Here is a 26405-nt window from a genome sequence, read left to right as displayed (position 1 = left end):
AAAATAAAAGTATATTTTTGTCACTTTATCCTCTGATTTCCTTTTTATAAACAACTGTTCTTAGATCTTATTTGTTGTAATACTTACTGAAATATAATATCACCAAATTTGTGTAAATTCACCATTATTTCCATTTATTTATTGTTAAATCTCAGTTTTTACTAACTGAAGTCAAAATTGATAAAGTTATATAATGAATGAATATTTGTAAGTCAAATATCAAAATAGTTAATGGCATTTCGATTACACCAAATATCATAAAATCATTATATTTTGTATTGACTTGCTAGGATATCAAGTTTAGAACATGTACATGCTTTATTTTTTTAACCTATCCCAATGTATAGTTATTTTTCATAGATTCATAACTCTAAAAGATAATGCTTATTCATACACAATGCAATGTTTAAGTGAAAAATTCCATGCCAAAGAAACAAGAGCTGATTTTAAAGTTTCATTTAATCATATCCTCTAGTCTTTGTCTCTTTAGGGACTTTAGTATTTTTTCTTTGCTCACATACTTCTCTTCTTACTTCCTTTTCTTATTGTCAGAAAATGGCAATATTCCATTTTTAGTCACCAGAAAGAGTTTCTACTTCAGCTTTATCCCAGTTTATTCAAGACTCCATTCACCATCGTCTCCTTAGGCTCCAGAAACTTAATAAGTTTCTTAAAATGTGTCATCTAGTTCTAATTAAATGTCTCCAAATAATATTGGTAGAGAACTTTGGCAAACGCTTTAGACACATTATCTAATAGCAAAGTCAGTTCATATTCCCTTCCCCCTTATTGCCCTTGTTCCCCATGTAAGGATGCCAGAAAGACAATTTAGGCAATTTAATGTAGGCTGAAATCAGTAATCTCATGAGGACGAGAGGAGGGGAGCGAGTCAGTCACAGTAATTGAAAACAAAGAAGTTGGACTGAAAACGAAGATATTTGGAACCTTCAAAACTCTAGCTCTTTATTTCTGATGGAGTAATTTAGTATTTTTTATTCAGTTTCAATCTTTCTCAGTGTAACACAAAGCAAATTGTTTCTTCTAACACAGCCTTTATTGAGGCATAAATCCATGCCTTTTAATTTGTAGAACTTTTTTGGATAAAACTACTATTTATACATAATGACAATGATAATGATGATGCATATATTATCACAGGGTAACTATACACATTTTGTATAAGAAAAAAATGTGTATTTACAGAGGATATCCCAGAGAGGACCAGCTAACTGCCAATTGCCTTTGAAAAGGATAATCATTACATGTTGATTTTTTATTGCTGTCCAGTATCACTGGCAAATTCTTGCAAATTTTACTAACTTAGAAACCTGACTTTATCTCTTGGGGCAATATTATCTTAAACAAGTTCAAAGACCACATTAAAGCTGAAGGCTAACCTTCATCCTCTTAGTGCCACCACATTCTCTGTAGGTAGTCCCACTTGGGAAGCTAATTATAGTCAAAAGATTGTTGATGATCATAGAACCAGTACAAAGGATAAATCAGCTCCATAATAGCATAAAGCAAAAGAAGGACTCTTTTCCAAGGGATCAAACTCTTTAAATGTGTTAACTCTCATAAATTTTTGCAGTCATTAGCATGATAAAAAAACACCCTGCCAAAAGACGACTGCTGAATAGTGATTTATTGGCCTTGACAACATTAGCCTCTGGGATCTTCTTTTTTTCTCTCTACTTCCAAAATTTACTGATTCTCTTCAATGTCCATTCTATCCTTTTACACATTACAGATTCAGTGTAGTGATAGTAGAATAAATTATTTTATCTTAAATGGCCTAGATTTAATTTCTTTCAATTTTATGTCTTTAATCAGAGTTATGATATTACAACTCTAGAGAGAACACACTGACAAAAAGATTTTATCCAGTCTCAATATTTTTTAGATATATTTCTTTGTTTTTCTTAAACGTCTCAAGGAATGGAGCATATAATATATATTTGCATACATGTTATTTAACTATTTAAAGCCCACATTGAATATTAGAAAGGAGATTTTCATGCCTACATGTGTACACATTAACCAACAAAGGGTAAGTTTCTCTATCCCTGGAAAATTCAAGACAGGGTTTACTAGAATTTGCCCTAGGAGTGAGAATGAGAAATGCGGAATTAGGGAAGATCCAGTGAAAATTAGGCGTATTAATGGAGGGCTAGGCAGGACAATAACAAGTGAAGTCCCAATTCTGGCTTAGAAATTAGTCCGATGGGACAACAAATCCAGTTAAAAATATCCAACTCAGAAATGTGAAGATTTCCAAAATGTTTTGGACAGTGTTACTTTTAGCAGATTCATAAGTTACTGATTTACAGAATGTAGAGAACTATGCCAGAAAATGAAGGTGTGGAACAGAAAGAAAATAAAAAATAACTTTAAAAGAAAGTTATTTTTCTAGAGGACACAGTACTAGAGAAGTAAAGAGGTAAAATTAAGAAGCATATTAATTTTTTTAAAACAACTGCATGTGACACTGAAAGTATAGATGAGGAAAGTCAAACACCAAACCTGGGTCTCATCCACAAATCATTCCAATTTCAGTAGTCCAGGATATGGCTTAGGCACTGGGATTTTAAAAAGCTCTAGAGCTGATTCAAATATGTGACGGAGGTTGAGAATCACTGCACCAGAGAAGTGACTTATGATGCAGACTAGGATGTAGGAGACAGAAACACTAATTAAGTCTGGAACATTGAACTATTGAACAAAGTCTTGAGGAGAATGTGGTACGTTTTTTACTAGGCTCCTTGGGGCACAGACTTCAAAAATATCAACAGCAACTTCAGCTCGAAAATATGCGGAGGTTGATTCTTCAGATCAGTAGCCCCCAACCTTTCTGGCACCAGGGACTGGTTTTGTGGAAGACAGTTTATCCACTGGGGATGGTTTCAGGATGAAACTGTTCTGCCTCAGATCATCAGGCATTAGATTCTCATAAGAAGCAGGCAACTCAGATCCCCTGAATGCACAGTTCACAACAGTGTTTGCATTCCTATGAGAATCTAATGCTGCTGCTGATCTGACAGGAGGTCAAGCTCAGGCAGTAATGCTGGCTGGCCTGCCGCTCACCTCCTGCTGTGTGGCCTGGTTCCTGACAGGCCTCAAAGCTTGTTAAGAACTGCACAGCCAGGGGATTAGAAATTCCTTTTTTTTTTTTCTTTTTCTTTTTTTTTAATTATACTTTAGGTTTTAGGGTACATGTGCACAATGTGCAGGTTTGTTACATATGTATCCATGTGCCATGTTGATTTCCTGCACCCATTAACTCGTCATTTAGCATTAGGTATATCTCCTAATGCTGTCCCTCCCCCTCCCCCCACCCCACAACAGTCCCTGGAATGTGATGTTCCCCTTCCTGTGTCCATGAGTTCTCATTGTTCAATTCCCACCTATGAGTGAGAACATGCGGTGTTTGGTTTTTTGTCCTTGCGATAGTTTACTGAGAATGATGTTTTCCAGTTTCATCCATGTCCCTATGGTGACAAAAGCATGGGGAATGGAGAAAACTCTCTGAGAGGTAGACTTCTTGAAATCCATAGCAGGAGGAAAGGGAGAAGCCACTGGGCATATAACATCCAGGCTGGAGAATCCTCTGGCTGAAAATACTTGCTCACTAGAGAGTCTGTCATATGATAGAACACATATGCCATGCAGCATCAAGTGCCAGAAAGACAGGTCTTAGCACAAAAATGGGAATTCAAAGCCTTCAAGTATTCAGAAAGAAAGAAAAACTTCAGGTAAGACTGGATGACTGATTCTGCCAACATTGCATATTTACAAACTGTGCCAGAAAACAGAAAGATCTCAAATGTTACTCTGAGAGAAGGAACATTATATTGGGGAGAATTTTCCTAGTTCAATTCTTCTTAAATCATAGGCTCATCGAATGATCTGGCTTGTTCACTGAGCTCCTTCCATAGAGTTTGTGATTCCCTAGGTCTGGAGTGGCATCTGAGTATTTGTAGTCATGACTAGCTCCCAGGTGATGCTGATGCTGCCAGTTCAGGGACCACACTTAGAGAAGAACAGCTCTAATATTCGTCAAATGTGGCTTCATAATTTAACTCTTAGTGGGGCATTTCTCCAAATTGTGTTTGAGTACACAGGTTACAGACCAGAGTCAAGGGACATAAACTGACCAACATCTGGATGAGGCTAAACCAAGTTGGTTTCCATCTTATGACTTTCCTCTGGAACAATCAAATCTCTTCTTAGATCCTCTGTTGATCTCTTTTCTCGCTCCTAAGCTAATTGATGATTGAGAGAAGGAACTGGCCCCAGGTGGTTCCCCTTCCCTTTTGGGGAGATTTGACTGTCTTATCAATTGCATACATTTCATTTTGCCCCTGCATGAACAAAGATTTATGGGGGTAGACTCTGTCCTGAAGCTTGTGGCTGGCCAGCATTGCCTGTGACTGATGGCATAGTTTATTTCTGAAGTTTTGTGTTAGGAAGCTCTTACTTGCTTCACACTGAAGTCATGCATTAAATTCAGGAGGTACACCTCGCGTTTATCAGCATAAAATAGAACATTTTGAGCTCTATTTCTGTGTGAATCCCATTTCTCCTTCTCACCTGATCCTGAATTTAGATAGGACATAGTGGGAGCAAGTATAGGGGTCCCCTAAAACTTAGCATTACTGCCCAGAAAAACTTTACTATTTTTATGCATCTGTATGAGTTACAAAATGGTTTCAATTTTGATATATCTATCTGACTCCTGGCTTTGTATTATGTTCCCAACTGTTATTTTTTCTTTGTCTCACTTTCTTAGTTTGTATTTGTCACCTCATAACACATGATCAGTAATATATATAAGATATGATGGCCGGGCGCGGTGGCTCACGCTTGTAATCCCAGCACTTTGGGAGGCCGAGGCGGGCGGATCACGAGGTCAGGAGATCGAGACCACGGTGAAACCCCGTCTCTACTAAAAATACAAAAAATTAGCCGGGCGTGGTGGCGGGCGCCTGTAGTCCCAGCTACTCGGGAGGCTGAGGCAGGAGAATGGCGTGAACCCGGGAGGCGGAGCTTGCAGTGAGCCGAGATTGCGCCATTGCACTCCAGCCTGGGCGACAGAGCAAGACTCCGTCTCAAAAAAAAAAAAAAAAAAAAAAGATATGATATAGCAGATAATATAATAGAAAATAATATATAATACATTTATTATATATAATATTTTGAGATAAAATTATTGTACTAAGATTTATATTTTCATCTTTTTTGTGTTAATTTGTGTGCACATTATAGCATTTATTCATGTAAGTAACCTTAAATACTGTTAAGAAAAGGTGATGGATAAACATGTAAATACTTTATATCTCAGATTAGCTGCCAGGTTTAAAGCTAATGACAGATTCAAGAACATCATTTCTCAGCATATGCATTTTGTGAGTGAACTCATAAAAACTTACATTCCAATAGATAGCTATAGATCTTGTATACATATACCTTATATGTGTCTTTTTAAACTTCCTCTATTGTGCTGAAAATACTTATAAGACTACTAGACTGAAAATGCCAAGGCACAGGAAGAGATTTGGTTTAATTTGCCTTCCCGAATTCTTGGCTCTCAGCAAAAATTGGTAAGTGGATCTAGTGTGAATCCAAGCACCATGGGGGTTAGCCTTCATCATAGCCCAAATCCCATCCCTTCCTTTAAGGCATCTGTGATCATTAGCACATAAGCTTCAGTGGCTTTTAATTGAGTGAGTGATTCAATGGTAAAGTTACTTGCATTTATTAAACATTTGCTATGTACCAGGCTCTATATTAAACAGCTAACATGTTTATCTTACTTAATCCTCAAAAGATATCTTCTAAATATAAAACTGAGGCCCAGAGAGGTTGTATGACTTGCCCAAGGTTATACAGTTGGTGTGACAGACCTGGCACTTACATCTGGAAGTCTGACTTTAGGCCCTGTGTTATTCAGCATTATGACAAGACTGTCTCCCAATGAGGAGGAAATGGGTGTAGAAATGAGCAACACCCAAAGCCAATGGTTTCTCCCGTTATTCTTTAGTATTTGTGTTAATGGTTATGTGCTCAAGCAGAGCCAAATTGGAAAGGAAGTATCTGTACCTATTTATTCACTTAATTTAGGATACCCATTGCACCAGTCAATTCCTAATGAGAAAGCCCAGACCTAGAGCAGATAATATTCAGCTGATAATATTTAAATTACTGGTCTTCCTTGTTTTGTTTAAAAAAAAAAAAACGCATTTGAAATCCAGAATATTTGGACTTTTACTCAGGCACAGAATTAAGGTTTTCATTAAACAAAATGAAATTTTGAATTTATCTATCTCTCAATTTGTTCTACACAGTTGAATAAATTAATCTTGAAGCTACTCCTCTGTATTACCACTACGGCAACAATTGACTTCTAAAGGCGTTAAAAGGCTCTGCACTGTTTGGCCTGAGTTACTAAAGATGTATTTTTATGGGTTTAACATACTGATATATAGATATGTTAAGCACAGTGAAATTCTGCTTTAAACATGAGCCTGGTGCTCACATTTGTTTCCGTGATCTACATTAATTATCTGAAAGACCGTAACCATGAATACCTGGCAATGAAGCTATATCTTACTTTCTATTTTATCTTGAAAATAGATTAAGAAGAAATGTATTTGGCACAGCTTGCTCAATCCTCATATTCCTGACAAAGCAGCTTTCAGTTCAGAAGGATCATATTACCTCTTGCCCCTTTAAACACTTTGACAGCTAACAGAGATGTTTGAATATTGTGTTAATCGTAATCACTTGGAAATGGTTGTTTTTCTGATTCTTAATAATCAAATCACTTAATTTCAGAGAAAAGAAACCTCAGTATTGGACACAGCTCAAAGAAGTAAAGATTAAACAGAAGCAGCAGAAAAAGAATGGGGGCTTTCAGGGCCAAAGTCTCTCTCCTTTAGCATTAAAAGACTGGATTAAATTTTACTCAGAAACTTACTAGATGAAAACTCTGGGCAAAATTCTGTTCTGCAGTTATCTTTATTAAATGGTTACAATATTACCTTATTTCCAGGGTTAGTTATTTGAGTTATCTTATGTTTGTGGTCTCATAAATAATATATAATACAAATATGAAGAAGTCACTGGCAAAGATTATCAGTATTTGTTTTCCCAATGAGCCTACATGATTGTATATTTTTTGTTGCTTAAGTTTTTAAGGTTCTTAAATACTATAGCTTAGGATGAGAATTAAATAGTTCAACACTGTTTTTAAAAGAATCTGATGGAAAGTCAATGAGACAACCATCTTAAAATCTCATCAGCAAAATTCTTTCCTCCCTTCCTGTAGATCATCTTTAGTAAAGAGAGAGATTAGCTTTTATTTTTCACATACTCTGGAAAAAGATATTTAATTCAGGCTGATTGTGTTAAAGTTTCTTCTTCCAACGTAAAGTGTTGAGTATGCAAACCATATGTATGAAACTTGAAACTATACTGTATAAATTAGCCAAAGTACGATATATTTTTAAATATAAAGATAAGTGTTGCGTATCTTTTGCCACCAGAATAGTATAAATATTACTAATATAAGTACTTTGTGTTCACGAAATACAGAGACAATTTCCTAGACTGATTACCCTTTAACATCGATGCAGTCCTATACCAATTTATTTTATTTAGAAAAATTAATGTTAAGATGCTTTTTATATATCATTGTCTAAAATGTACTTTGATTTCTGGAAGTTGTCCGGAATTAGCTTGATTCTCCTTAAGCAATTTCTGGTGTTACAGAGCATCAACATATATTCCAAAGTTATTATCTATTTATTTTTTTAAAATTTTATTTTTACCTTAAGTTCAGGGGATACATGCACAGGTTTATTATAGGAGTATATTGCTTGGTGCTGAGGCTTGGTTAGTTTGCACTGTACCATATTATAATAAAGACAAATAAAAAGAAACCATTCCTCAAAATTTAATTGATACAACTGCCTTTATTGAGTTCTCTACCATTCCTACAACTTTGCTAAATATAATTTTCATTCCTTTCAAAAATCTTCTAGAGTTTTAAAAAATTCATCATCTGTAACTGCTGTATTTTATGGCGCTTTTCTTTACAAGGATGATTTTAAACAATCTAGCCACTTTATCTGTCCATGGAAGAGAATTTGCCTCAATTTTAAGATCATTGGAGGGTAATATCAAGGAAAGCATCTCTCATGCAAGAAATTTTCTATGACCTGTTTTTACTGATATTCCTTTATTCATTGTTACCGTTATTTACTGATGAACGCATATACCATATCATTCCAGAAAGGATACGGACAGTTTTAAAACAACATATGGTAATGCTTTTTAAAAATCTACGTAAGTAGTTGAGGTGGCAAGAAAATAAAGGTAGGCGAAGTTATATGAAACCAGGGAAGACTGAGACAAAAATTGGGCTCCAGGCTGCTGAGCAGGCAAGCCATAATGACAAGCACACTCAGTTACCAATACAGAACCCAGAGAGGAAGCAACTGTTTTTAGAAGTTGTAACCCATCTGACACTGAGACCTGAGAGAAATTTTTCTTAGACATCCCCACAAAGACCATTGCTTAGTGTCATTATAAATGCCCTCCATGTCATCATACAGCAAATACAATTAACAGCTCTATAGCACTTTGTAGTATAACATTTCTTGGTGTTTATTGAATACACAGGGGTAGTACAGGAAAAGTAAAAGTAATTATATAAGGCTACGTTAATTAATGTAGTAGAGGTGAGGAGGAGTTTATTAATCTGGATGAAGCCAAGAAAATTTTACTGGATGAATGGATGTTGACATCCTTCCATAGAGCCTCTATACATCTTAAAATTGCTACCAAGCACTTTGCTGGAAAAATGCATTACTCATAGATAGGGCTAATGTTGTTCTTAGAAAACAAGTTGAAGCCCCCTCCAACCTAAGCAAAATGAAATATAAATAACTTAAAACTATAACATGAAAATGGAGACATCAAATAACCAAACTTCATCAAAAAGACTATCTCAATTTAAACCACTCAAAGAATATCAACTTTTGAACAATGCAGTTTTCTGATGAACCCTTTAAGGCAAATGGAAAAATGTTTTCCTAGACTAGTAAATACGTGATAAATATAAAATTATAGTCCAGAAATTAGATATATGTTGAGGAATGCATATTTACAATTAGAAGTAGTCTTATGCCATTCTTTCTTACAATAATTAGATAACAGAGTCGGTTATCTATAAAGGTTACCTCTAGTTCACATTATCTACCCACAGAAAAAGGCTTTTCTTTTCCTTTTAGGAGTCATCGAGTACTTGGCATTCAGTTCAACTAAAACAAATATCAAGTTAAAAGAACGATTTAGAGCTTGACAGAAAATGGGGGCAGAATAATAGTCTTTTATTACCCTTTTGGAAATTATTTTGTGATATGAGAAGACAGCATCACTATTGGGATATATAATTACTAACTTTAATCTTAGTCAAGTTACTTACCTAACTGCTCTTTGTCTGAAAATCCTCATCTATTCCCTAGGAATAACAATAGCAATTTATAATTTTGTTGTGAGAAATAAATGAGGTAATATATGTAATATGACTAGAACAGTACCTAGCACATAATAAATGCTCACTTAAGGTTAGCTATAGTTTATCAGAAAGCAAAAAGTCTACATTTTGATCATATAGCCTACAATCAATTCCTATTCACAGCACTAGAGTAAAACGAAAGTGCAGTAAAAGCTGCAACCATTTTATGTCACACCAATAAATGTATGTACTGGGTAATATATAGCACTCTGATGGCATTGTTGGGTCTAAAAGTTGCTTCTAATATAGAAAACAATGGATGATAGATATTCTAGATCATGATAAATCACACAAATCATCAGTTTGAAATTATATTACTGAATATAATTTTCAAACACAAATAATTTAATAACCCTTTCTCAACAACTCAGGAGGCAATAAATCTACCACTATCAGTAGAAATCAACAAAGTTCAACTGGGATTCTTCCCCTGGGTTTTGGGTATGGTTTGACTTATTGACCACCTGAATCCCTAGACTCACAAATGCAACACTTACAGTGGAATAATTCAAATTTGATTTTCAGATAAAAAACTTTTAAGTTGTTCTATCTTGTTTTAATTTTTTCACTGCTGCATAACAAATTGCCGTAAACTTAGTAAACCTACACCCATTTTTTAGCCCACAGTTTCTGTAGGTCAGAAGTTCAGGCCTGACCTGACTGGCTTCTCTCCCAAGGGTCTCACAAGGTCAAAGTCAAGGTGATGACCAGGGCTGTCGTCTCATGCAGAGCTCAGAGTTCCTTGTGTCTATAGGCCTGAGGACCGCATATGCTTACTGGCCATCAGTTTCTCTCACCATTTACAGGCTTTCTACATTCCCTACCAAATTGATCCTTCTATCTTTTAAGTCATCAACACACAGTTCACTTTGCTTTGAATCTCTGTCATGCTTCAAATTTTGACTCTGACATCAAGATGCTGATTTAAAGAGCTCATGAGTTTAGGTCAGGCCCTTTTACATGGTCTCCCTTTCTTAAATTCAACTGTGCCATATAGCATAGCCCAATTATAGAAGTGATATCCCCAAATACCCATGATATTAAGGATTATAGAGGGCATGGGTATACTAGGAATGGGCCTTTTAGGGAACATCTTAGAATTCTGCCTACAACATACATCAAAGGCCTTAAGAATTAATCTGCCAAAGCCTAAACCAAGGGTCTATTACACTAGTCCAAAATGCCAAGTCTTATAACTTATAAGAAACTGGCATATATTTTAAAGGTATTGTTCAGTTATCCTATAAATTTATAATTTTAGAATAAAAGTTTTCTATTCTACAGATGAGATAAATTCTAGGCTGAAAAAGGCAGAAACATATACCGTTGCCATTGGAGATTTAAAAAAAATATGAAGAATCTCATCCTACCATTTTCCATGTGCTTTACTTACCATGGATTTTTTTCTTTAATTGTACCCTATATTGGTTATGTTAGTAGTATTTAGTCAGATTGTTTCATATGAAATCAAGAATATTTGAAACAACTCACCTTAATATATAAAAATGAGATAAATATGCTTACCACGAGTCACTGAAATCCAGACTTCCAGGACTGCATGAAGAAATTCATGTCATGAATAACTCTATTAATCTATTCACATGACTGGATCTATCATCTTTACTTCACATCACCCCATAAGAAATTGTGTACTGTTTTTTTGCTTGTTTGAAAAGCAATTCATTTTAATTTGTTAATATCTGAGCTAAAGTTCTTCTAAATTTTGTTCCTCATGTCATCTTACTTACTTTATCATATATTTTTGTTTTTGTATTTCTTTTTTTCTTAGGTAATGGATGAGTGAGTTGGTTGATTTCTTGTTACTAGATCTACCCTATACATATTTTTTAAAATGATTTACAGGTTTTATTTTGTGCATTAGAGTTATAATAGCATATGTATATGCCTATTGATATCTATATCTATACCGTCTACCTACAAAATGGTTTTTCTGATGATGAGTTCATCACCAAGGAATGTTAAGTAAGGGATAACTAATATATTTCAGTCAACCACAAGGGATTGTTAGTGGCTCTCTGGATCCCTCAGTCAGTGAGGATTCTAAGTTTAGTTTGAAGTAAAATTGCTCAGAAAGGACTCTGTGTAAAATTAGAGTTGTTTGTATGTGGTAAAGGCTGAAGTATGTAAAGATGCAATGTTTTATATGTGGTATTTCACATTGTATTTGGCATCCCACAGGAAGCTGTTGTTCCAGAAAACACAGATACTAAGATAATGTTGTATATTAAATAATCTTTATATCGATATGTTTGTTAGCTTAAATTTCTTGATGTCATGAAAAATGTCCGAACCTCATGAGAATGCCTACAGCTTTATGGGCAGTGAAAATGATCCTGATGGTAAGGGATGGGTTAAAAGAGCTCTGCAGATACAGTCATTTTTTTCTTTTTTGCCTAGAGAAGCCATGATCCCAAACAGCATTTTTTTTTCTATTGTGTGTTTGGTCTTGTGAAAGGAATAAACAGCACCCTTGAAACCATTCCCAAAACCTACTCAAAATAGAAGATTCAGTTACAGTGATCATCAAATCTCTTTGATCCTCTGGAATAGTTTGGGGGGAAATGACAAATAAGTTTGAACTAAAATGTTTAATTTGATAGATAAATTCATAAATGCACTAAAATTTTTTCTTAAAATGTGTTTTTATGCAAGATGAAAGAAGAAGCAAGGCAGATGAGTTAACCACTGAAAAACTTTCATCTTATATTCTACATTGATGCATCACATTGGAGATGTAGAAGTCACACAGGGCAAGACTGTTGTTATCAACCATAAATTCTCAACAGAAAATCCTGTTAACAGACAGAATGCATACAGTGAAATAAATCAAACAGCGAATATTAATAAAGACTTAGAAAATGAGTCACAATCAAACGTGCAGAAGAAAAATAATCTGCTATTGAGCCTAAACTTTACTAAAGAGAGGAAAAATGGGAGGGAAAGATGAAATGAGGGTCAAAAGAGGGTGAGGGTGAAAGTAAGAGAGAGAAACAGAGAGAAGGGGGAGAGGGGAGTAGATTTTTAAAAACTATCACATTGTGAAAATCTGACTCTTGTATTCATAAGGCAACATAAACAATATTGAAAAATTTTAGTATCTTCTTAGTAAAGATATATCTAAGTTCAATACAAGTTAAATATACAATTTCATCTAAATATTTTCTATGCTTGGTTATCAAAAGTAGTTATTCTAAGAAGATTTACACTTTAAAGATTGCCCAAAATATGTTATGATCCTTTAAAGGTGATATAATTTCTCTTTTTGTTTATTTATAGTTAATTAGTCTTTGTCAGTGTTGCACATTAGTTACACTCCTGCATTTCAAGGTCTGTTTGCTTTCTGATTCATAAAAATTAGCCTGTATCCTTTAGTTATATTAAAAGCCTTGTATTTAATAAGGAACATGTCATATCAGATTTATGGAGCGGGCTACAACCTTGCCAGTTTCTACATTACTGCCAGAGAGACAATCAGTTATTTAGGGAAGCACATTCACTCTTGAGCTACAGTGGAGTTCCGAACTATTGTTCTTTCTCTGTATTTTTATTTTCTTCTGGTTTATTTCAATCTCACATCTTTCTCCTTTACCCCAAATTTTCCTCATCATTGCATGCATACCATTTTAACTTTTCCTTGCTGATTGACTTTTTCTAATTTTCTCTGTTCTAACTTCACAGAAATACATTTTTATGTTCAATTTGGCAATAAAATTTGAAGTAAATAACATGAACTTTAAAAAAACAAAAGGCTGGCCAGGCACAGTGACTCACTCCTGTAATCCCAGCACTTCCGGAGGCTGAGGGGGGTGGATCACGAGGTCAAGAGATCAAGACCATCCTGGCCAACATGGTGAAACCCCGTCTCTACTAAAAATACAAAAATTAGCTGCATGTGTCCTAGCTATGTGCCTGTAGTCCTAGCTACTCAGGAGGCTGAGGCAGGAGAATTGCTTGAACCCAGGAGACGGAGGTTGCAGTGAGTTGAGACTGCAACACTGCATTCCAGCCTGGGAGACAGAGCAAGACTCTATCTCAAAAAAAAAAAAGAAAAAAGACTGTTCTGGTATTAACCTCCAAAAGATTGAACATGTTTTGGAGACAAGGTTAATATGAAATTATTATCATAAAATCTTTCCACTTATAAAAAAAAACCAAACATCTATTTGAAGAGAACAGACCCCAGTCATTCCTCATCCCATGCTTTTAAAAGTTTCAAGAGTAGGAGGATCAATTACCTCAACTTGATCAACAGGTATGTTTTCATAGTTGTACAAATTATCCAGGTCTTCTAAGGTGGCATCATAGGTTTCTGAGTCATAGTTGATAGACTCCAGAGTTGGGGCAGTCACAGCAGCATCAAAGATGACAAGTCCCAGAACAATTCTTGCTAATGTCTTCATTTTTCAAGCTTTCCTAATTATAAAATATTAAAATGCATAAATATTTAATTGATAACTTATGAATAGTTTGCACTAAATAGAAATGATAAATTAGTGTCAATATCAAAGAACTCAAGCTGGTAGCTTTCCTTCCATGGATAATTTATAAACATAACACACAAAGTCATCTGATTTCCTAGGACCATTGCTGCCAGATGTTCAAATTAATTCACAAACCTGTCTCTAATTTTACAGTGGATATTTTAATTACAGTAAAATTTTATTTTATTTTATAGAGAAAAACAGAGCTTATTCACAAAAGCTTTTTCATCATCTAATAATTTTACCATTTAATAAACATTAAGATCCTTCATCAACTCTGGGATATGAAGTTGAAGAGGATGAGCATAATGATGATGATGGTGATGATGACTGCAGCTGTCATACCATTTTATAGGTGAAGAAACTGAGACAGAGTTGACTGGTAATACAACTAGGATATCCACAAATAATTCCAATTTCAGTGATCCACAGTGTGACTTAGGCATTGGGGTTTTAAAAATAATTAAACAAAATAGGGCTCATAACTGTTTCTTGTACATTTAAGCCTAAGGCCTTCTTCAGAACAAAGTAACAAAGTTTTGTTTGTTTTTTCTGTTACTTCTTTGTAGCCTCTAGATATATAAATACATACATTGTTTAATATGTACATTAGTATTTCATGCAATATTGTTCAAAATGTTCCCAATGAAATAGAATAGAAAAAAAATTTCCTTTAGACCTCAGTATTTTATTTAATTCTTAATAGCTATCTAAGATTTGAACTCAGAACCAACAGGAATACATGTTTAAAAGGCACTATTTGGCAAGATTCCCTTGTATGCCTATGGGATTATAGCCATCTTTGTTTTTTAATTCCTTAATAAGCACAATTCTTATTTTCCATTATAACATTATGCTTTTTGAGGATTCAATCAAGATCCTATAATTTTAATTATTTTTTTAGTTCTGTATATACTCATTTGAATACATTTTGGTTTAGAAAAAAAACTTCATGTTTAATTTGAAACATTTAAGTTAGTCTTACCAAAATGTTACCTAGTGATCCCTTATTGAGTAGGCAAAGTATCGTAAAATTCTTTATCAAGCATGTCTAATTTTAGAAGCTTTTACATTTTGGACACACTTCTTGTGTTTACTTTAAGAACAGTACCTGTGGTGTTAGTACCTATGCATACATATAAAAGGGAATTCATGATCAATATTACTTTTAAACTTGAATGCACTGGCAGACAAAATGACCTTCAGTTACTTGAAAGAAAGTCTTTATGAAGCAGGTTTAGGCAGAAGGATATGAAATACCTCTGAGAATAAGAAGCAGTACAAGGAGCTCCTTCTTAACTCTCCTATGCTTTCTTCAAATAAATTTCTTGTTCACACTGGATAAACTAAGCCTCTATTTCAGTTGCCTTTGCAGAAGTCTTTGCAGGATTGCAGATTTGGAACTGTTGTAGGCAATTACCAATGAAGTCCTACTTAATAAGGCAGTGGGTTTGCAAATCTTCCAGGAACAATTCTCCCATAATCAAGTTGGAAATATTAACAGAAGCCACTACCAACTTAAAAAAAATATTTTCCTTATATGTTTCTGGCAACTTCCATTGTTCAAAGAAATTATACACTTGCTGGCCTTTTTTCTCATGTCATACTATATTTGATTACATATGGCTACATCTCAGAATTTACTTGCATTTTGCATCACTCCTAGAGCTATCAACTATAAGGCAGTCTGTGTGAATCTTAAAAATATAAAGAGCACCTATCTATGTTTAGTTAAACAATTTATATTCCTTTCTTCAAGTAATTATGTTAGCATTTAATGCAGTTTCTTAATTAAAACTTTAATTTTGTGTTCACTTTATACCATTTCTTAATATTTTAAAATTTGTCTACTTAAAACTTTCGATATATAGCTCAAAAAAAAATTAAATGCATAATGTCATGTAATCATTACAATACTTTTAATCTCCTGAAATTTCACTATTTCCTCCCTTTTCATAAAATTTCAATTAATATCAATCAATAGTGCCTGTCTATACTGGCAAAGAATGTGGTCTGTGTCAGGAAACTTTACTTAAGGCATATAATGGAAACTACTATAATTTTATTGGCATCTGTCATGACTGCTGAGATTAACTATTTGCTGTACGTTATTAATTCCTAAGCTAATTCAAAATTTTGGATTTTCCAAGAATAATATAAATACAAAGTCAATAACAAAAATAAACCAAATCCATTGAATCAAAGTTCACCAGACGATATTAAGGCAAGTTAAATTATTTTTTAAAGGTTGTTATAGTAGGGAAAAAAGTCTGACCCAAGAAGAAAGCAAGTATAAAAACTTACCTTTGGCTCTGACTTGATGAAATGGCACAAAGTGACTGAGGATGCAGAGCTAGTGGTATTTGCCCCTGACCAATGGATGTGAATTCTGGTCTGTGGGAGGTGGAATTTATAACACTCAACTTTCTGTTTGCAAAACCTAACATTGAGAAATACTTCTCAGTCTTTAAAAAACCCCAAATTATTTTATAGTCACCCAAACTAAGCAGTAGGATACAAATTACATACTGTATAAAGTTCTTGAAATTATGTTAATGGAGTTATAATTGCCAAAGTATCACCTTAAAATTTTTTAATGGAAAAAGTTGGATTTAACATACCTCACCTATAACAGATTCATCAATTAAGAAATGAAGTTCATGTATACAGTGATACTATAGATGGATATTTTAGTTCTAATAAGAAATAATTTTCCCAAAACTTGAAGTCTTGAATTGCTTTCTTCACTTTTCATTAATGTTAAGTGAAATTTGGTATATGTTGCAGAAACCTTACCTGTTTAATATTGGGTAACTAAAAAAAGATATCCCAATTATTTTGATTGCATGGAATGCTTTGATAGCAAAGCAGGGAAAAATGAACCTTTTGCATAACTTTAAAAAAATTATGTCCAGAAGTAATGCATAAATATGATCTGCGTGTTTTGGGGAGAAAAGGGGCTCTTTTTAAAAAAAGTTATTTTATCTATCATAGACAAATAAATCAAATTACACATTTTTTCCTTAGAATAGAAGCTTTATTTTAAGCTCTTGTTAACTTCCATGGTTTGTAAAATTGAACTTTAATACAAATATGAAAAGAAAAAGATATGCTTTAAATTTCCATACCTCAATTTTACATTACATAAGTCCTAGAGAAAGGTGAAAGTTGCATCTTGTATTCTGGTATGCTTTAGATAAATCTAGGAATTTTGTTCTCATTTATGCTTCAGGAATCTTTTTTTCATGTCTGCAAGTGAATAGATGTATTGAATTTTGAAAGCGGGATTACTCCTGGGCCAAGTGATGGGAGAGAAGAAGGTTTGTCTTTAGGATTCTCTCACTCCCCTTCCTGCCTCTGCTCCCATCTTCCCTGCCCTCAAAATGTCTTTACCCATCTATTCAGGGCATTCTCATTCGTCATCCCCATCGTCCAACCCTGTTTCCTAATGATTTGTTCTTAGCATGCATTGTTTTTCTCAAAAACAATTTTATTTGGAGCAGAAGCAGTGATAATGGGTCATGTATGAAGTCTACCAAGACCTCTCAAAAAAGAGAGAGGCCATCTTGGAGACAGGGACTTATTTCTGGTATCTGTTGGATATCTCACCCCACCATATAAAGGCCACTTTTAGAAGCAGTGCTGGAAAGATGCCTGAATCCAAGTTTTTAGGCTTGTCCTCTTTAGCAGCAAGGTCCACGTAGGGTGTCAGGGGACTTCATATATGATTGTTAATCACCTCAACACATTCTTAAGCAGAGTGCTTACCACTATCCACCGATGGGACTACTGAGACTCAGATGTTAAATGATACAGCACTATGTGTGACACAAAGAAAGAGGAAATCAAATTGGCTTTTCTCTGTGTCAGGTCCCTAGACATGATTGAGTCTGTCTGAGGGATAGGAGTATACACAGAAAGGCAGTGTTAGCTCTCAGTTCCACAGATTTCGGATTCAAAGCCTATTTATCTGTCACTAGCTGTAGGCTCTGCTGAATGTTTTAGAAGAAACAACAGAATTCTCAAGTATCTATGAAAATACCTAACTTTCTTCCTTTTCCCTCAATATTTGATCTAGTACTCTGTGCACCTTGTTAGGTGACAGAGAGGTGAGAGTTACCTAGTTTCTGGCTTTCTGGAGGGCTCTGGTTAAACTTACAAGACTATTTCCAGAAATATTGTTTCGACACTATCCTTTGTTGAACTGTTGGTGTTTAAACTGTCTCTTCCTTAGGTTTCAGAACACTGTGCAGTTGAAGTTCGATTTTCATGACAATTTAAAGGGCAAACTACTTGTCTTTGTATAGCATTGCAAGCAGAAATGATCATTCTTGAACCTTTTCTTCCTCCAAATAAATACGATTTTTACATTTCCTTATAACAATTAATTTCTTAAATCATTTCTCTTTATCTTATTGGGAGCCTCTCCAATATTTCAAAATCTATTTTGAAATATTGGTTACAATCACTCGCAGACCTAATCAAGACTGAGCAGTGAGGAAGGATAAGTTACCATCTCCAGCCTTTCTTATCCTTGGCGAATATCTTCTAGTCTCATGATAGTTTTCTTAACAGTGCCCATGCTTGGTTATTAGAAACCCTCGGGTGATCGGTTATTATGACTCCTGGCGTTATCTAGAAACAGAGGCTTTGCAGCTTTATCCCTTTAAGCCCCAAAACACTTTACAAAACCTTTTGACTGTAACTCTTTACAAAATTAACTAAAGACCATCCTGCTTGCTTAAACAGAATTAATTTTAAACCAAACACAGTCTTCTCCCAGTGATTACTTTCTCTCTGTTCTACAGCAAAGGTGAGCAGACACTGTGAGGACAGCCCCCTGCTGCCTGCCCTTGCCCCTGGCTTCAAAAGGTGACATTATTAAGAGCTATGGGAGGGTGTAGATATCCCACCTCACTGATTATAAGGGAAAACAAAAACAACAACAACAAAAATTCACTGCAATGATTACCTATCTTCCAAAAAAGAACTATTAAGCCTCATGGTGTCTCAGAGGCCTCCTACTCAGCAGAAATCCAAAGCCCTAGGCCTTCATATCACCATAAACCCATATGTACCATGCTGATTTTATCCAATCTTTTCCTCCCAGTATCTTTTAAGGCTTCTCTGCAATGTTTGTCTCAGCTTCTTTCAGAAAATGTTCCCTTATTTCCATTACCTTAAAAGAATCTGGCTGTCTCCTGACAAAGGTTTTCCTCTGCAGTCCTTCCAAAGTGGCGGTTGGTTGGCTGTTCTTCCTGCCTCTCATAATTCAAGAATGCAAAGTTTTTTTGTGCTCTACATTTTCTCTCCCAAATGATCTCTTAACTTTTTCAAAAACATTATTCATTCTGAAACTCATAACATGTGGTTTAGTTACCCACAACATCCTCCCTGTTATCAGCTGCTAGACATCCTTGTCCAGCTCTTTTATGGTTGATGACTTTTGTGACTGGTTCATTCATTCCCTCCACACATGTCCATCATCATTCACAATTACATGAACCTCCGTGTCTGATCCATCTATCATGGTGGCCTGGTGGTTGCTTTGTCTTCTCACGTATCGAAGTTGCCACATTCCTACCCAGCCTCTTACCATCATTGTTGAACCCATCAGCTTGTTACCACCAGGCATTATATAACCTACCAGTAGGGTACTCTTACAATTTGTCTTTTTGCCTCATGAGACTTTGATTCGGTAGACCTCATCACTTTTTTACCATCCATTAAAACTTCTGTCTTCACTTTCTCCTTACCCTTGGATTCCATGGGCCATTATCATAATTACTCCCTTTCAAACACTTTTGCTCTTTCTCTTTTCCCTTCTATCATACTTACCAGGGAAAACCTCAACTTTGGTTTAGCACAACTCCCAAGGGTCTCCCATTCTGCATCTGAGAAGCTGTATATTACTAGTGAAGATCACATACAATGATAATTGGTTTCACTTCAAGTTCTTTCAGATAAGCTTCAACCTTGGCTGGCAGATCCAGTGTGTTTCTGACGTTGATTCCCTTTCCAACATTAAGATGAATATTTTATAACATAACTTCTGTCCTCTAAGAGCCTATCTTCCATTTCTCTGCACTGAAAAGATAGAAGTCACCAGAGAAATAGTTAACTTTCCACCATCAAATTCACCTGCACTTCCGCATATCTTCTTTGACTTCCCTGTTACAACAGTGCAAGAAGTTAAAAATACATTCGCATTCCTAGGCTCCTATTCCCTTTTCTCTTCTCAAGGGTTGTGTTTATTCAGTTGTCTCCTCCTTCTAAGTAAAGTATCCCATGCTTCTACTAGATCGATTCCATGTAAATGCACACATTCTCTGAGCACAGGGTCAGGCAGTTATTCTATATAAACCAAATGAACTGAATTAAAGTCAATCGAAAGTGGTAGATACAACAGCAAGTTAGAGAGAACATGCTAAGTCTAAAGGAATTCAAAATCAAATGATTTAAAATTACTATAGAATCCAAAAATGTATCTGCAGATTTATTTCAGTCTATAAATCCTTCAAATTTGGTTTCTGCAATTATGCTTTTTTTTTTTTACAATATAATGCCCTTGAAGTCTACATTTTCATCTGCTACAGTCCTATTTTTATGTGCCCTTTTTCAGAAAAATAAAATTCCCAAATAAACAGTATGCATTGGCTGTTTCTGCTTGCTCTGTTCCCATTCACTCATCATTTCACTGCAGTCTTGGTTCTGTATGAATAGTTTTCTGGCTTTGTCTTAATTAATGTCCCAGCAGCCTACCTTGGCCTTGATGTGGTTTTTCTCTGACCACATTAGCTATGCTTTCTCAGTTTCTTTGTTTGCCTTCTTTTTCTTGACCCAGCCTCTAACTTTTAGAGTGCCTCAGGTTTTAATCATATGATTCATCTTTTCTCTAGTTATCCTCTCTCTGTGGGTGACCTCATCTGCTTCCATTCTATAATTACAACAAAAACAATAATATGTTAACAATAACTAGTTTTGAATACATACTATGAGCCTGACATTGCTTATTATCCTCATCTATGGAAGAGGAAACCAAGGTCCAGGGAGGTTAAGTGACTTCAACAAATAAGAAGCAGAGCCAAAATCAAAGCTGAAGCAGTCTGGCAGCAAAGCCCAAGCTCTTAACCACAACAGTGAGCTAACATTTTATGTGTAAATTGTCCAGCTTTACATCCTCAGCCCCCATGTTTTATTCTGAGCCAAAGATCCATATATGCTGTTTACTACTTAGAACTTGACATCTTCACTTGGATGTCTAGTTAGAAAATCACAATACACCTGATATGATGGCTTTTAGACCCACTCTAAGTTTGATCATCTCCTCTTCCCAGTGATTAGGTGGTATCACATTACCCTAGTTGGCTCCAGCCCAAAGCCATAAAATTGCTATTGATTTCTTCCATTTCCTAATGTTTCCCCTCCATCCAATCTATCAAAAGAAATTAATTCTACTGCAGATGAATCTCATTTCACAATCATCTCTCTCCTGTACTACCAGAGAAGCATATTACCAAGTCTTCCTGCTTCCTTTTTTTTTTCTGTTTCTATGATTCATTCATCAAACATGAGCCAGAGAGATAATGAAAAAAAAATACATAAAACTCCACATTTTTGTCTGTATGTTTAATCTACTTTATTTTATTTTTAAATTATATTGCTTGATTTTTTTCATTATAAAGTTCTGGGATACATGTGCAGAATGTGCAGGTTTGTTACATAGGTATTCACATGCCATGGTGGTTTGCTGCACCCATCAACCCATCATCTACATTAGGTATTTCTCCTAATGCTATCCCTCCCCTAGCCCGCCACCCACAGACAGGCCCCAGTGTATGATGTTCCTCTCCCTGTGTTCTTGGACATGTGTTCTTGTTGTTCAATTCCCACTTATGAGTGAGAACATGTAGTGTTTGGTCTTCTGTTCCTATGTTAGTTTGCTGAGAATGATGGTTTCCAGCTTCATCCATGTCCCTACAAAGGACATGAACTTTTTTATGGCTGCATGGTATTCCATGGTGTATATGTGCTACATTTTCTTTATCCAGACTATCATTGATGGGCATTTGGGTTGGTTCCAAGTCTTTGTTATTGTAAACACTGCTGCAATAAACATACATGTGCATGTGTCTTTATAGTAGTATGATTTATAATTCTTTGGGTTTATACCCACTAATGGGATTGCTGGGTCGAATGGTATTTCTGGTTCTAGATCCTTGAGGAATCACCACACTGTCTTCCACAATGGTTGAACTAATTTACACTCCCACCAACAGTGTAAAAGTATTCTTATTTCTTCACATCCTCTCCAGCATTTGTTGTTTCCTGACTTTTCAGTGATCGCCATTCTAACTGGCATGAGATGGTATCACATTGTGGTTTTGATTTGCATTTCTCTAATGACCAGTGATGATGAGCTTTTTTTCACAGGTTTATTGGCCACATAGATGTCTTATTTTGAGAAGTGTCTGTTCATATCCTTCGCCCACATTTTTTTTTCTTTGCAAACATTGAATAGCTTCACATTTCTCTTTGAGTGAAATCAAAACTCTTAAGCCGTGGCCTGCAAAGCTCCCCATCAGCTAGATTCTCCCTACTTTTCCAAGGTTAGGTCAAGCACCTCTTCCTCAGTCACTCTACTTCAGTCATATGGATGACCTTTCTATTCTGGAATCAAGCCAAATCAGCGTATACTCAAGATACTGCACTTAATATTTGTATCCACACTTTAGAATGGCTGCCTCACTTTTTAAACTTCTGCATAAATATCCCCTCAAAAGGGGCTTTCCCTGACCCCCTCCCCATCAAGGTAGACCGTCTTCCTTCCCATTATAGTCTACACACCCTCCACATTTGTTTCTTTATAGCCTCTGCCATATTCTGTTATGCTTTTCTGTTCTTACATATGTCTGTCCAAGGTGAATAAATATACTTTACTGGTCAGATTTACAGTTATATTCTCAGTGTCTCAAATAGTTCTTGGCTCAAAGTTTATGCTCAGTATTTTTGAATGAATTAATCAATTAATGAAATCATGAATTAGTAAATAATCAATGAATAACCATCATGATTTGCTTGAGATATTCTAATATATAGGAGGTTGTTTGTATTTATGATAATGATAACAGGTTCTTGACCAACATGCTAAATTAATTCCTTTTCCTGTTTTTTTTTCTAGTTTTTCTAGCCAAACTACCAAGCTGTTCAGTGACACTTTTCAAGCTGCTATCCATGGGCCTCTTGAAGTGAGGCTTTACTTTTATTTGCTGCTAAGACTTTCTTATGTCACCTACAGAGATACATGGCATGGACTTTTGATGAGAATCTGAAAGAGTTTCTGTACCACTTAAGACTCTGTCTGGCTAAAGGTTAAGAAAACCAAAAATCAAACTGGCTTAGGAAAAGATAATTGATTTGCCCAAGTAACAGAAAAGTGCAAGTTTCTTTTTCAAGAAAGCTTCCTTTGGTAAGCATCATTCTCAGATGGGTTTCCAAATGGAGGAGATGACTACACCTGCTCTGTATCTTACAAATTTTTTCAGGTTGAAATCCAGAATTGAGGAATTATTTATTCTAGAAAGCCCTCCAAAATATTTTCTTTGTGTAGTTGATTCTGATCAAACTACATACTCATCACAAAAAAGCGGGGGGTTTGGGGGAATTAAAAGTCCTTATTCACTGAATCCTCACGTCATTCAAAGCTCTACTCAAATGCCAAATGTTACTTCTTCAGTTGCTTCTTCCTTGACCATTTAAAATAGATCCAACTTCATTATAACACTTAATACTATATGACATGATTACCTAAATTATTAGTTTATGTATATCCGCCACCAGAATGTTACCTCCATGAAAACGCGGTTTATCATTTTTGTCTACTGCTGTATTCCTAGCCTATAATACATAGCAGGCATTCAGCAAATATTTGTCAATTAAATACATGAACTGACTTAGACCTTAGGACAAATGCTTTCATCCCTTAGTTCTCAAAGAACTAAAAAAAGGGTGGAGTGGTTCTCAGCAGGGACTAGTAAAAGAATAGCAAATGGATCATGAGTAGTAGTAGTCTTTGAACCTTAGCACATGGCCTTTCTGACACCTGTTTTGGCTAAGCTAAAGCCTTCTTTTGCTGCATTTCTAGTCTTACCTGTGTTCTAAATGAATTGGATGCAAGATACTCATAGTTCAATTGATAAACAATATGTTATAGTAATATTATTAAATCTCTGCTTCATGAATAGCATGTGGTACACTATATCATATCACTTTTCACAATACACATGCTATATCAATAATAAAATAATAGTTATAGTCAACCACTATGAATACTCATTTTATCATTATAATTTGGGCTTCAGATTCTTCTCTTTTACTTGCCTTTTTATATTGCATTTTTTTAAAAAAGCTTATTGTTTTGGTATGCATCACATCTTTTATCATTATAAAAAGAGTAAGAACTAGATATGTTGTTCTCTTTTGGTTATTTTGAATAGGATTGCATTTTTTGATTTAGCTCTCAGCTTGGATGTTGTTGGTGTATAGAAGTGCTACCGATTTCTATGTATTGATTTGGTATCCTGAAACTTTGCTGAAATTTTTTATCAGATCTAGGAGCTTTTGGGCACAGCACAGAGACTATGTGTTTTTCTAGGTATAGAATCATATCACCTGAAAAGAGAGAGAGTTTAATGTCCTTTGTTTCTATTTGGATGTCTTTTCTTACATTTCTCCTCTCTGATTGCTCTGGCTAGGACTTCCAGAACTATGTTGAATGGAGTGGGGAAAGTTGGCATCCTTGTGTTGTTTCAGTCCTTAAGGGGAATGCATCCAGCTTTTGCCTGTTCAGTATGATGTTGGCTGTGGGTTTTTTCATAGATAGCTCTTATTACTTTGAGATATGTTCCTTTAATGCCTAGTTTGTTAAGAGTTATTAACATGGAGGGATGTTGAATTTTATTAAAAGCCTTTTCTGCATCTATTGGAATGGTCATGTGGTTTTTGTTTTTCAGTTTTATGTGATGAAACACATTTATTGATTTACATATGTTGAACCAACCTTGCATCCCACGGATAAGGCATTCTTGATTGTGGTGGATTAGACTTTTGGTGTGCTGCTACATTCGGTTTGCTAGTAGTTTGCTAAGGATTTTTGCATCTATGTTGGTCAGCAATGTTGGCCTGAAGTTTGCTTTTGTTGTTGTTGTGTCTCTGCCAGGTTTTGGTATCAGAAGGATGCTAGCCTCATAGAATGACTTAGCAAGTAGTTCCTCCTCCTTGATTTTTTGGAATAGTTTCAGTAGGATTGATACCAGCTCTTCTTTATAAATCTTGTGGAATTTGGCAGTGAATCCATCTTGTCCAGGACTTTTTCTGTTTTTTTTTTAAATTAATGATTCAATTTAGGAATTTATTATTGGTCTGTGTGCAGTTTTAATTTCTTCTTGGTTCCATCCTGGGAAGTTATTTGTTTCCAGGAATCTATCCATTTATTCTGAATTTTCTAGTTTGTGTGCATAGTGGTGATTATAGTTGTCTCTGAGTGGTTTTTGTTTGTTTGTTTTGTATTTCTATGGGGTCAGTGATAATGTACACTTTGCCATTTCTGATTGTGTTGTTTGAATCTTCTCTCTTTTTTATTAGTCTAGCTAGCATTCTATCCATCATATTTATTCTTTCAAATATCCAGCTTTGAGTTTTGTTGATGTTTTGTATGGGTTTTCACATCTCCATTTCATTCAGTTCAGTTCTTTGTTTTTTTTTACTGCTAGCTTTGGTATCAGTTTTCTCTTGATTTTCTAGTTCCTCTAGGTATGATGTTAGGTTGATCATTTTAATTCTTTCTAATTGTTTGATGTGTGATGTAGAATATCTCTACTATGAGAATTACAAAACGCTGCTGAAAGAAATCAGAGATAATGTAAACAAATGGAAAAAACATTCTATGCTCATGGATAGGAAGAATCAATATTGTTAAATGGCTATATTGCCCAGAGGAATTTACATGTTTAATTATATTCCCACAAACTACCAACAACATTTTTTTCACAAAATTAGAAAAAACTATTCTAAAATTCATATGGAACCAAGAAAGTGCCTGAATACCTAAAGCAATTCTAAGCAAAAATAGCAAAGCTGGAAATAGCACAATACGCAACTTCAAACTATAATAAAAGGCTACAATAATCAAAACAGCATGATACTGGTACAAAAACAGACACATAGACCAATGGAACAGGTTAGAGAACCGAGAAATAAAGGTGCACACCTACAACCATCTGATCTTCAAAAAACTGAAAAAACAAGTAATGAGGAAAGGGCTT

At 35.1% G+C, this 26405-nt stretch overlaps 1 protein-coding gene across 1 annotated transcript in view; it reads right to left on the bottom strand.

Annotated features, from left to right (window-relative positions):
• Positions 1-16466, bottom strand: part of EPYC (epiphycan) — a 42558-nt gene extending 26092 nt beyond the window's left edge. Inside the window, exons 1-2 of the mRNA XM_030821831.1 lie at positions 16387-16466; positions 13837-14014 (exon numbers count right to left, since the gene is read on the bottom strand). Coding sequence (XP_030677691.1) covers positions 13837-14001 — 165 coding nt within the window. The 5' untranslated portion in view covers positions 14002-14014; positions 16387-16466. The remainder of the gene's footprint in view (positions 1-13836; positions 14015-16386) is intronic.
• Between the last annotated feature and the right edge of the window lie 9939 nt (positions 16467-26405).

Source organism: Nomascus leucogenys, chromosome 10 (genome assembly GCF_006542625.1).
Source record: "Nomascus leucogenys isolate Asia chromosome 10, Asia_NLE_v1, whole genome shotgun sequence".
Taxonomy (NCBI): Eukaryota; Metazoa; Chordata; class Mammalia; order Primates; family Hylobatidae; genus Nomascus; species Nomascus leucogenys.
The sequence above is the reverse complement of the archived record's forward strand: the minus strand, read 5'-3'. Positions and strand labels throughout refer to the sequence as shown.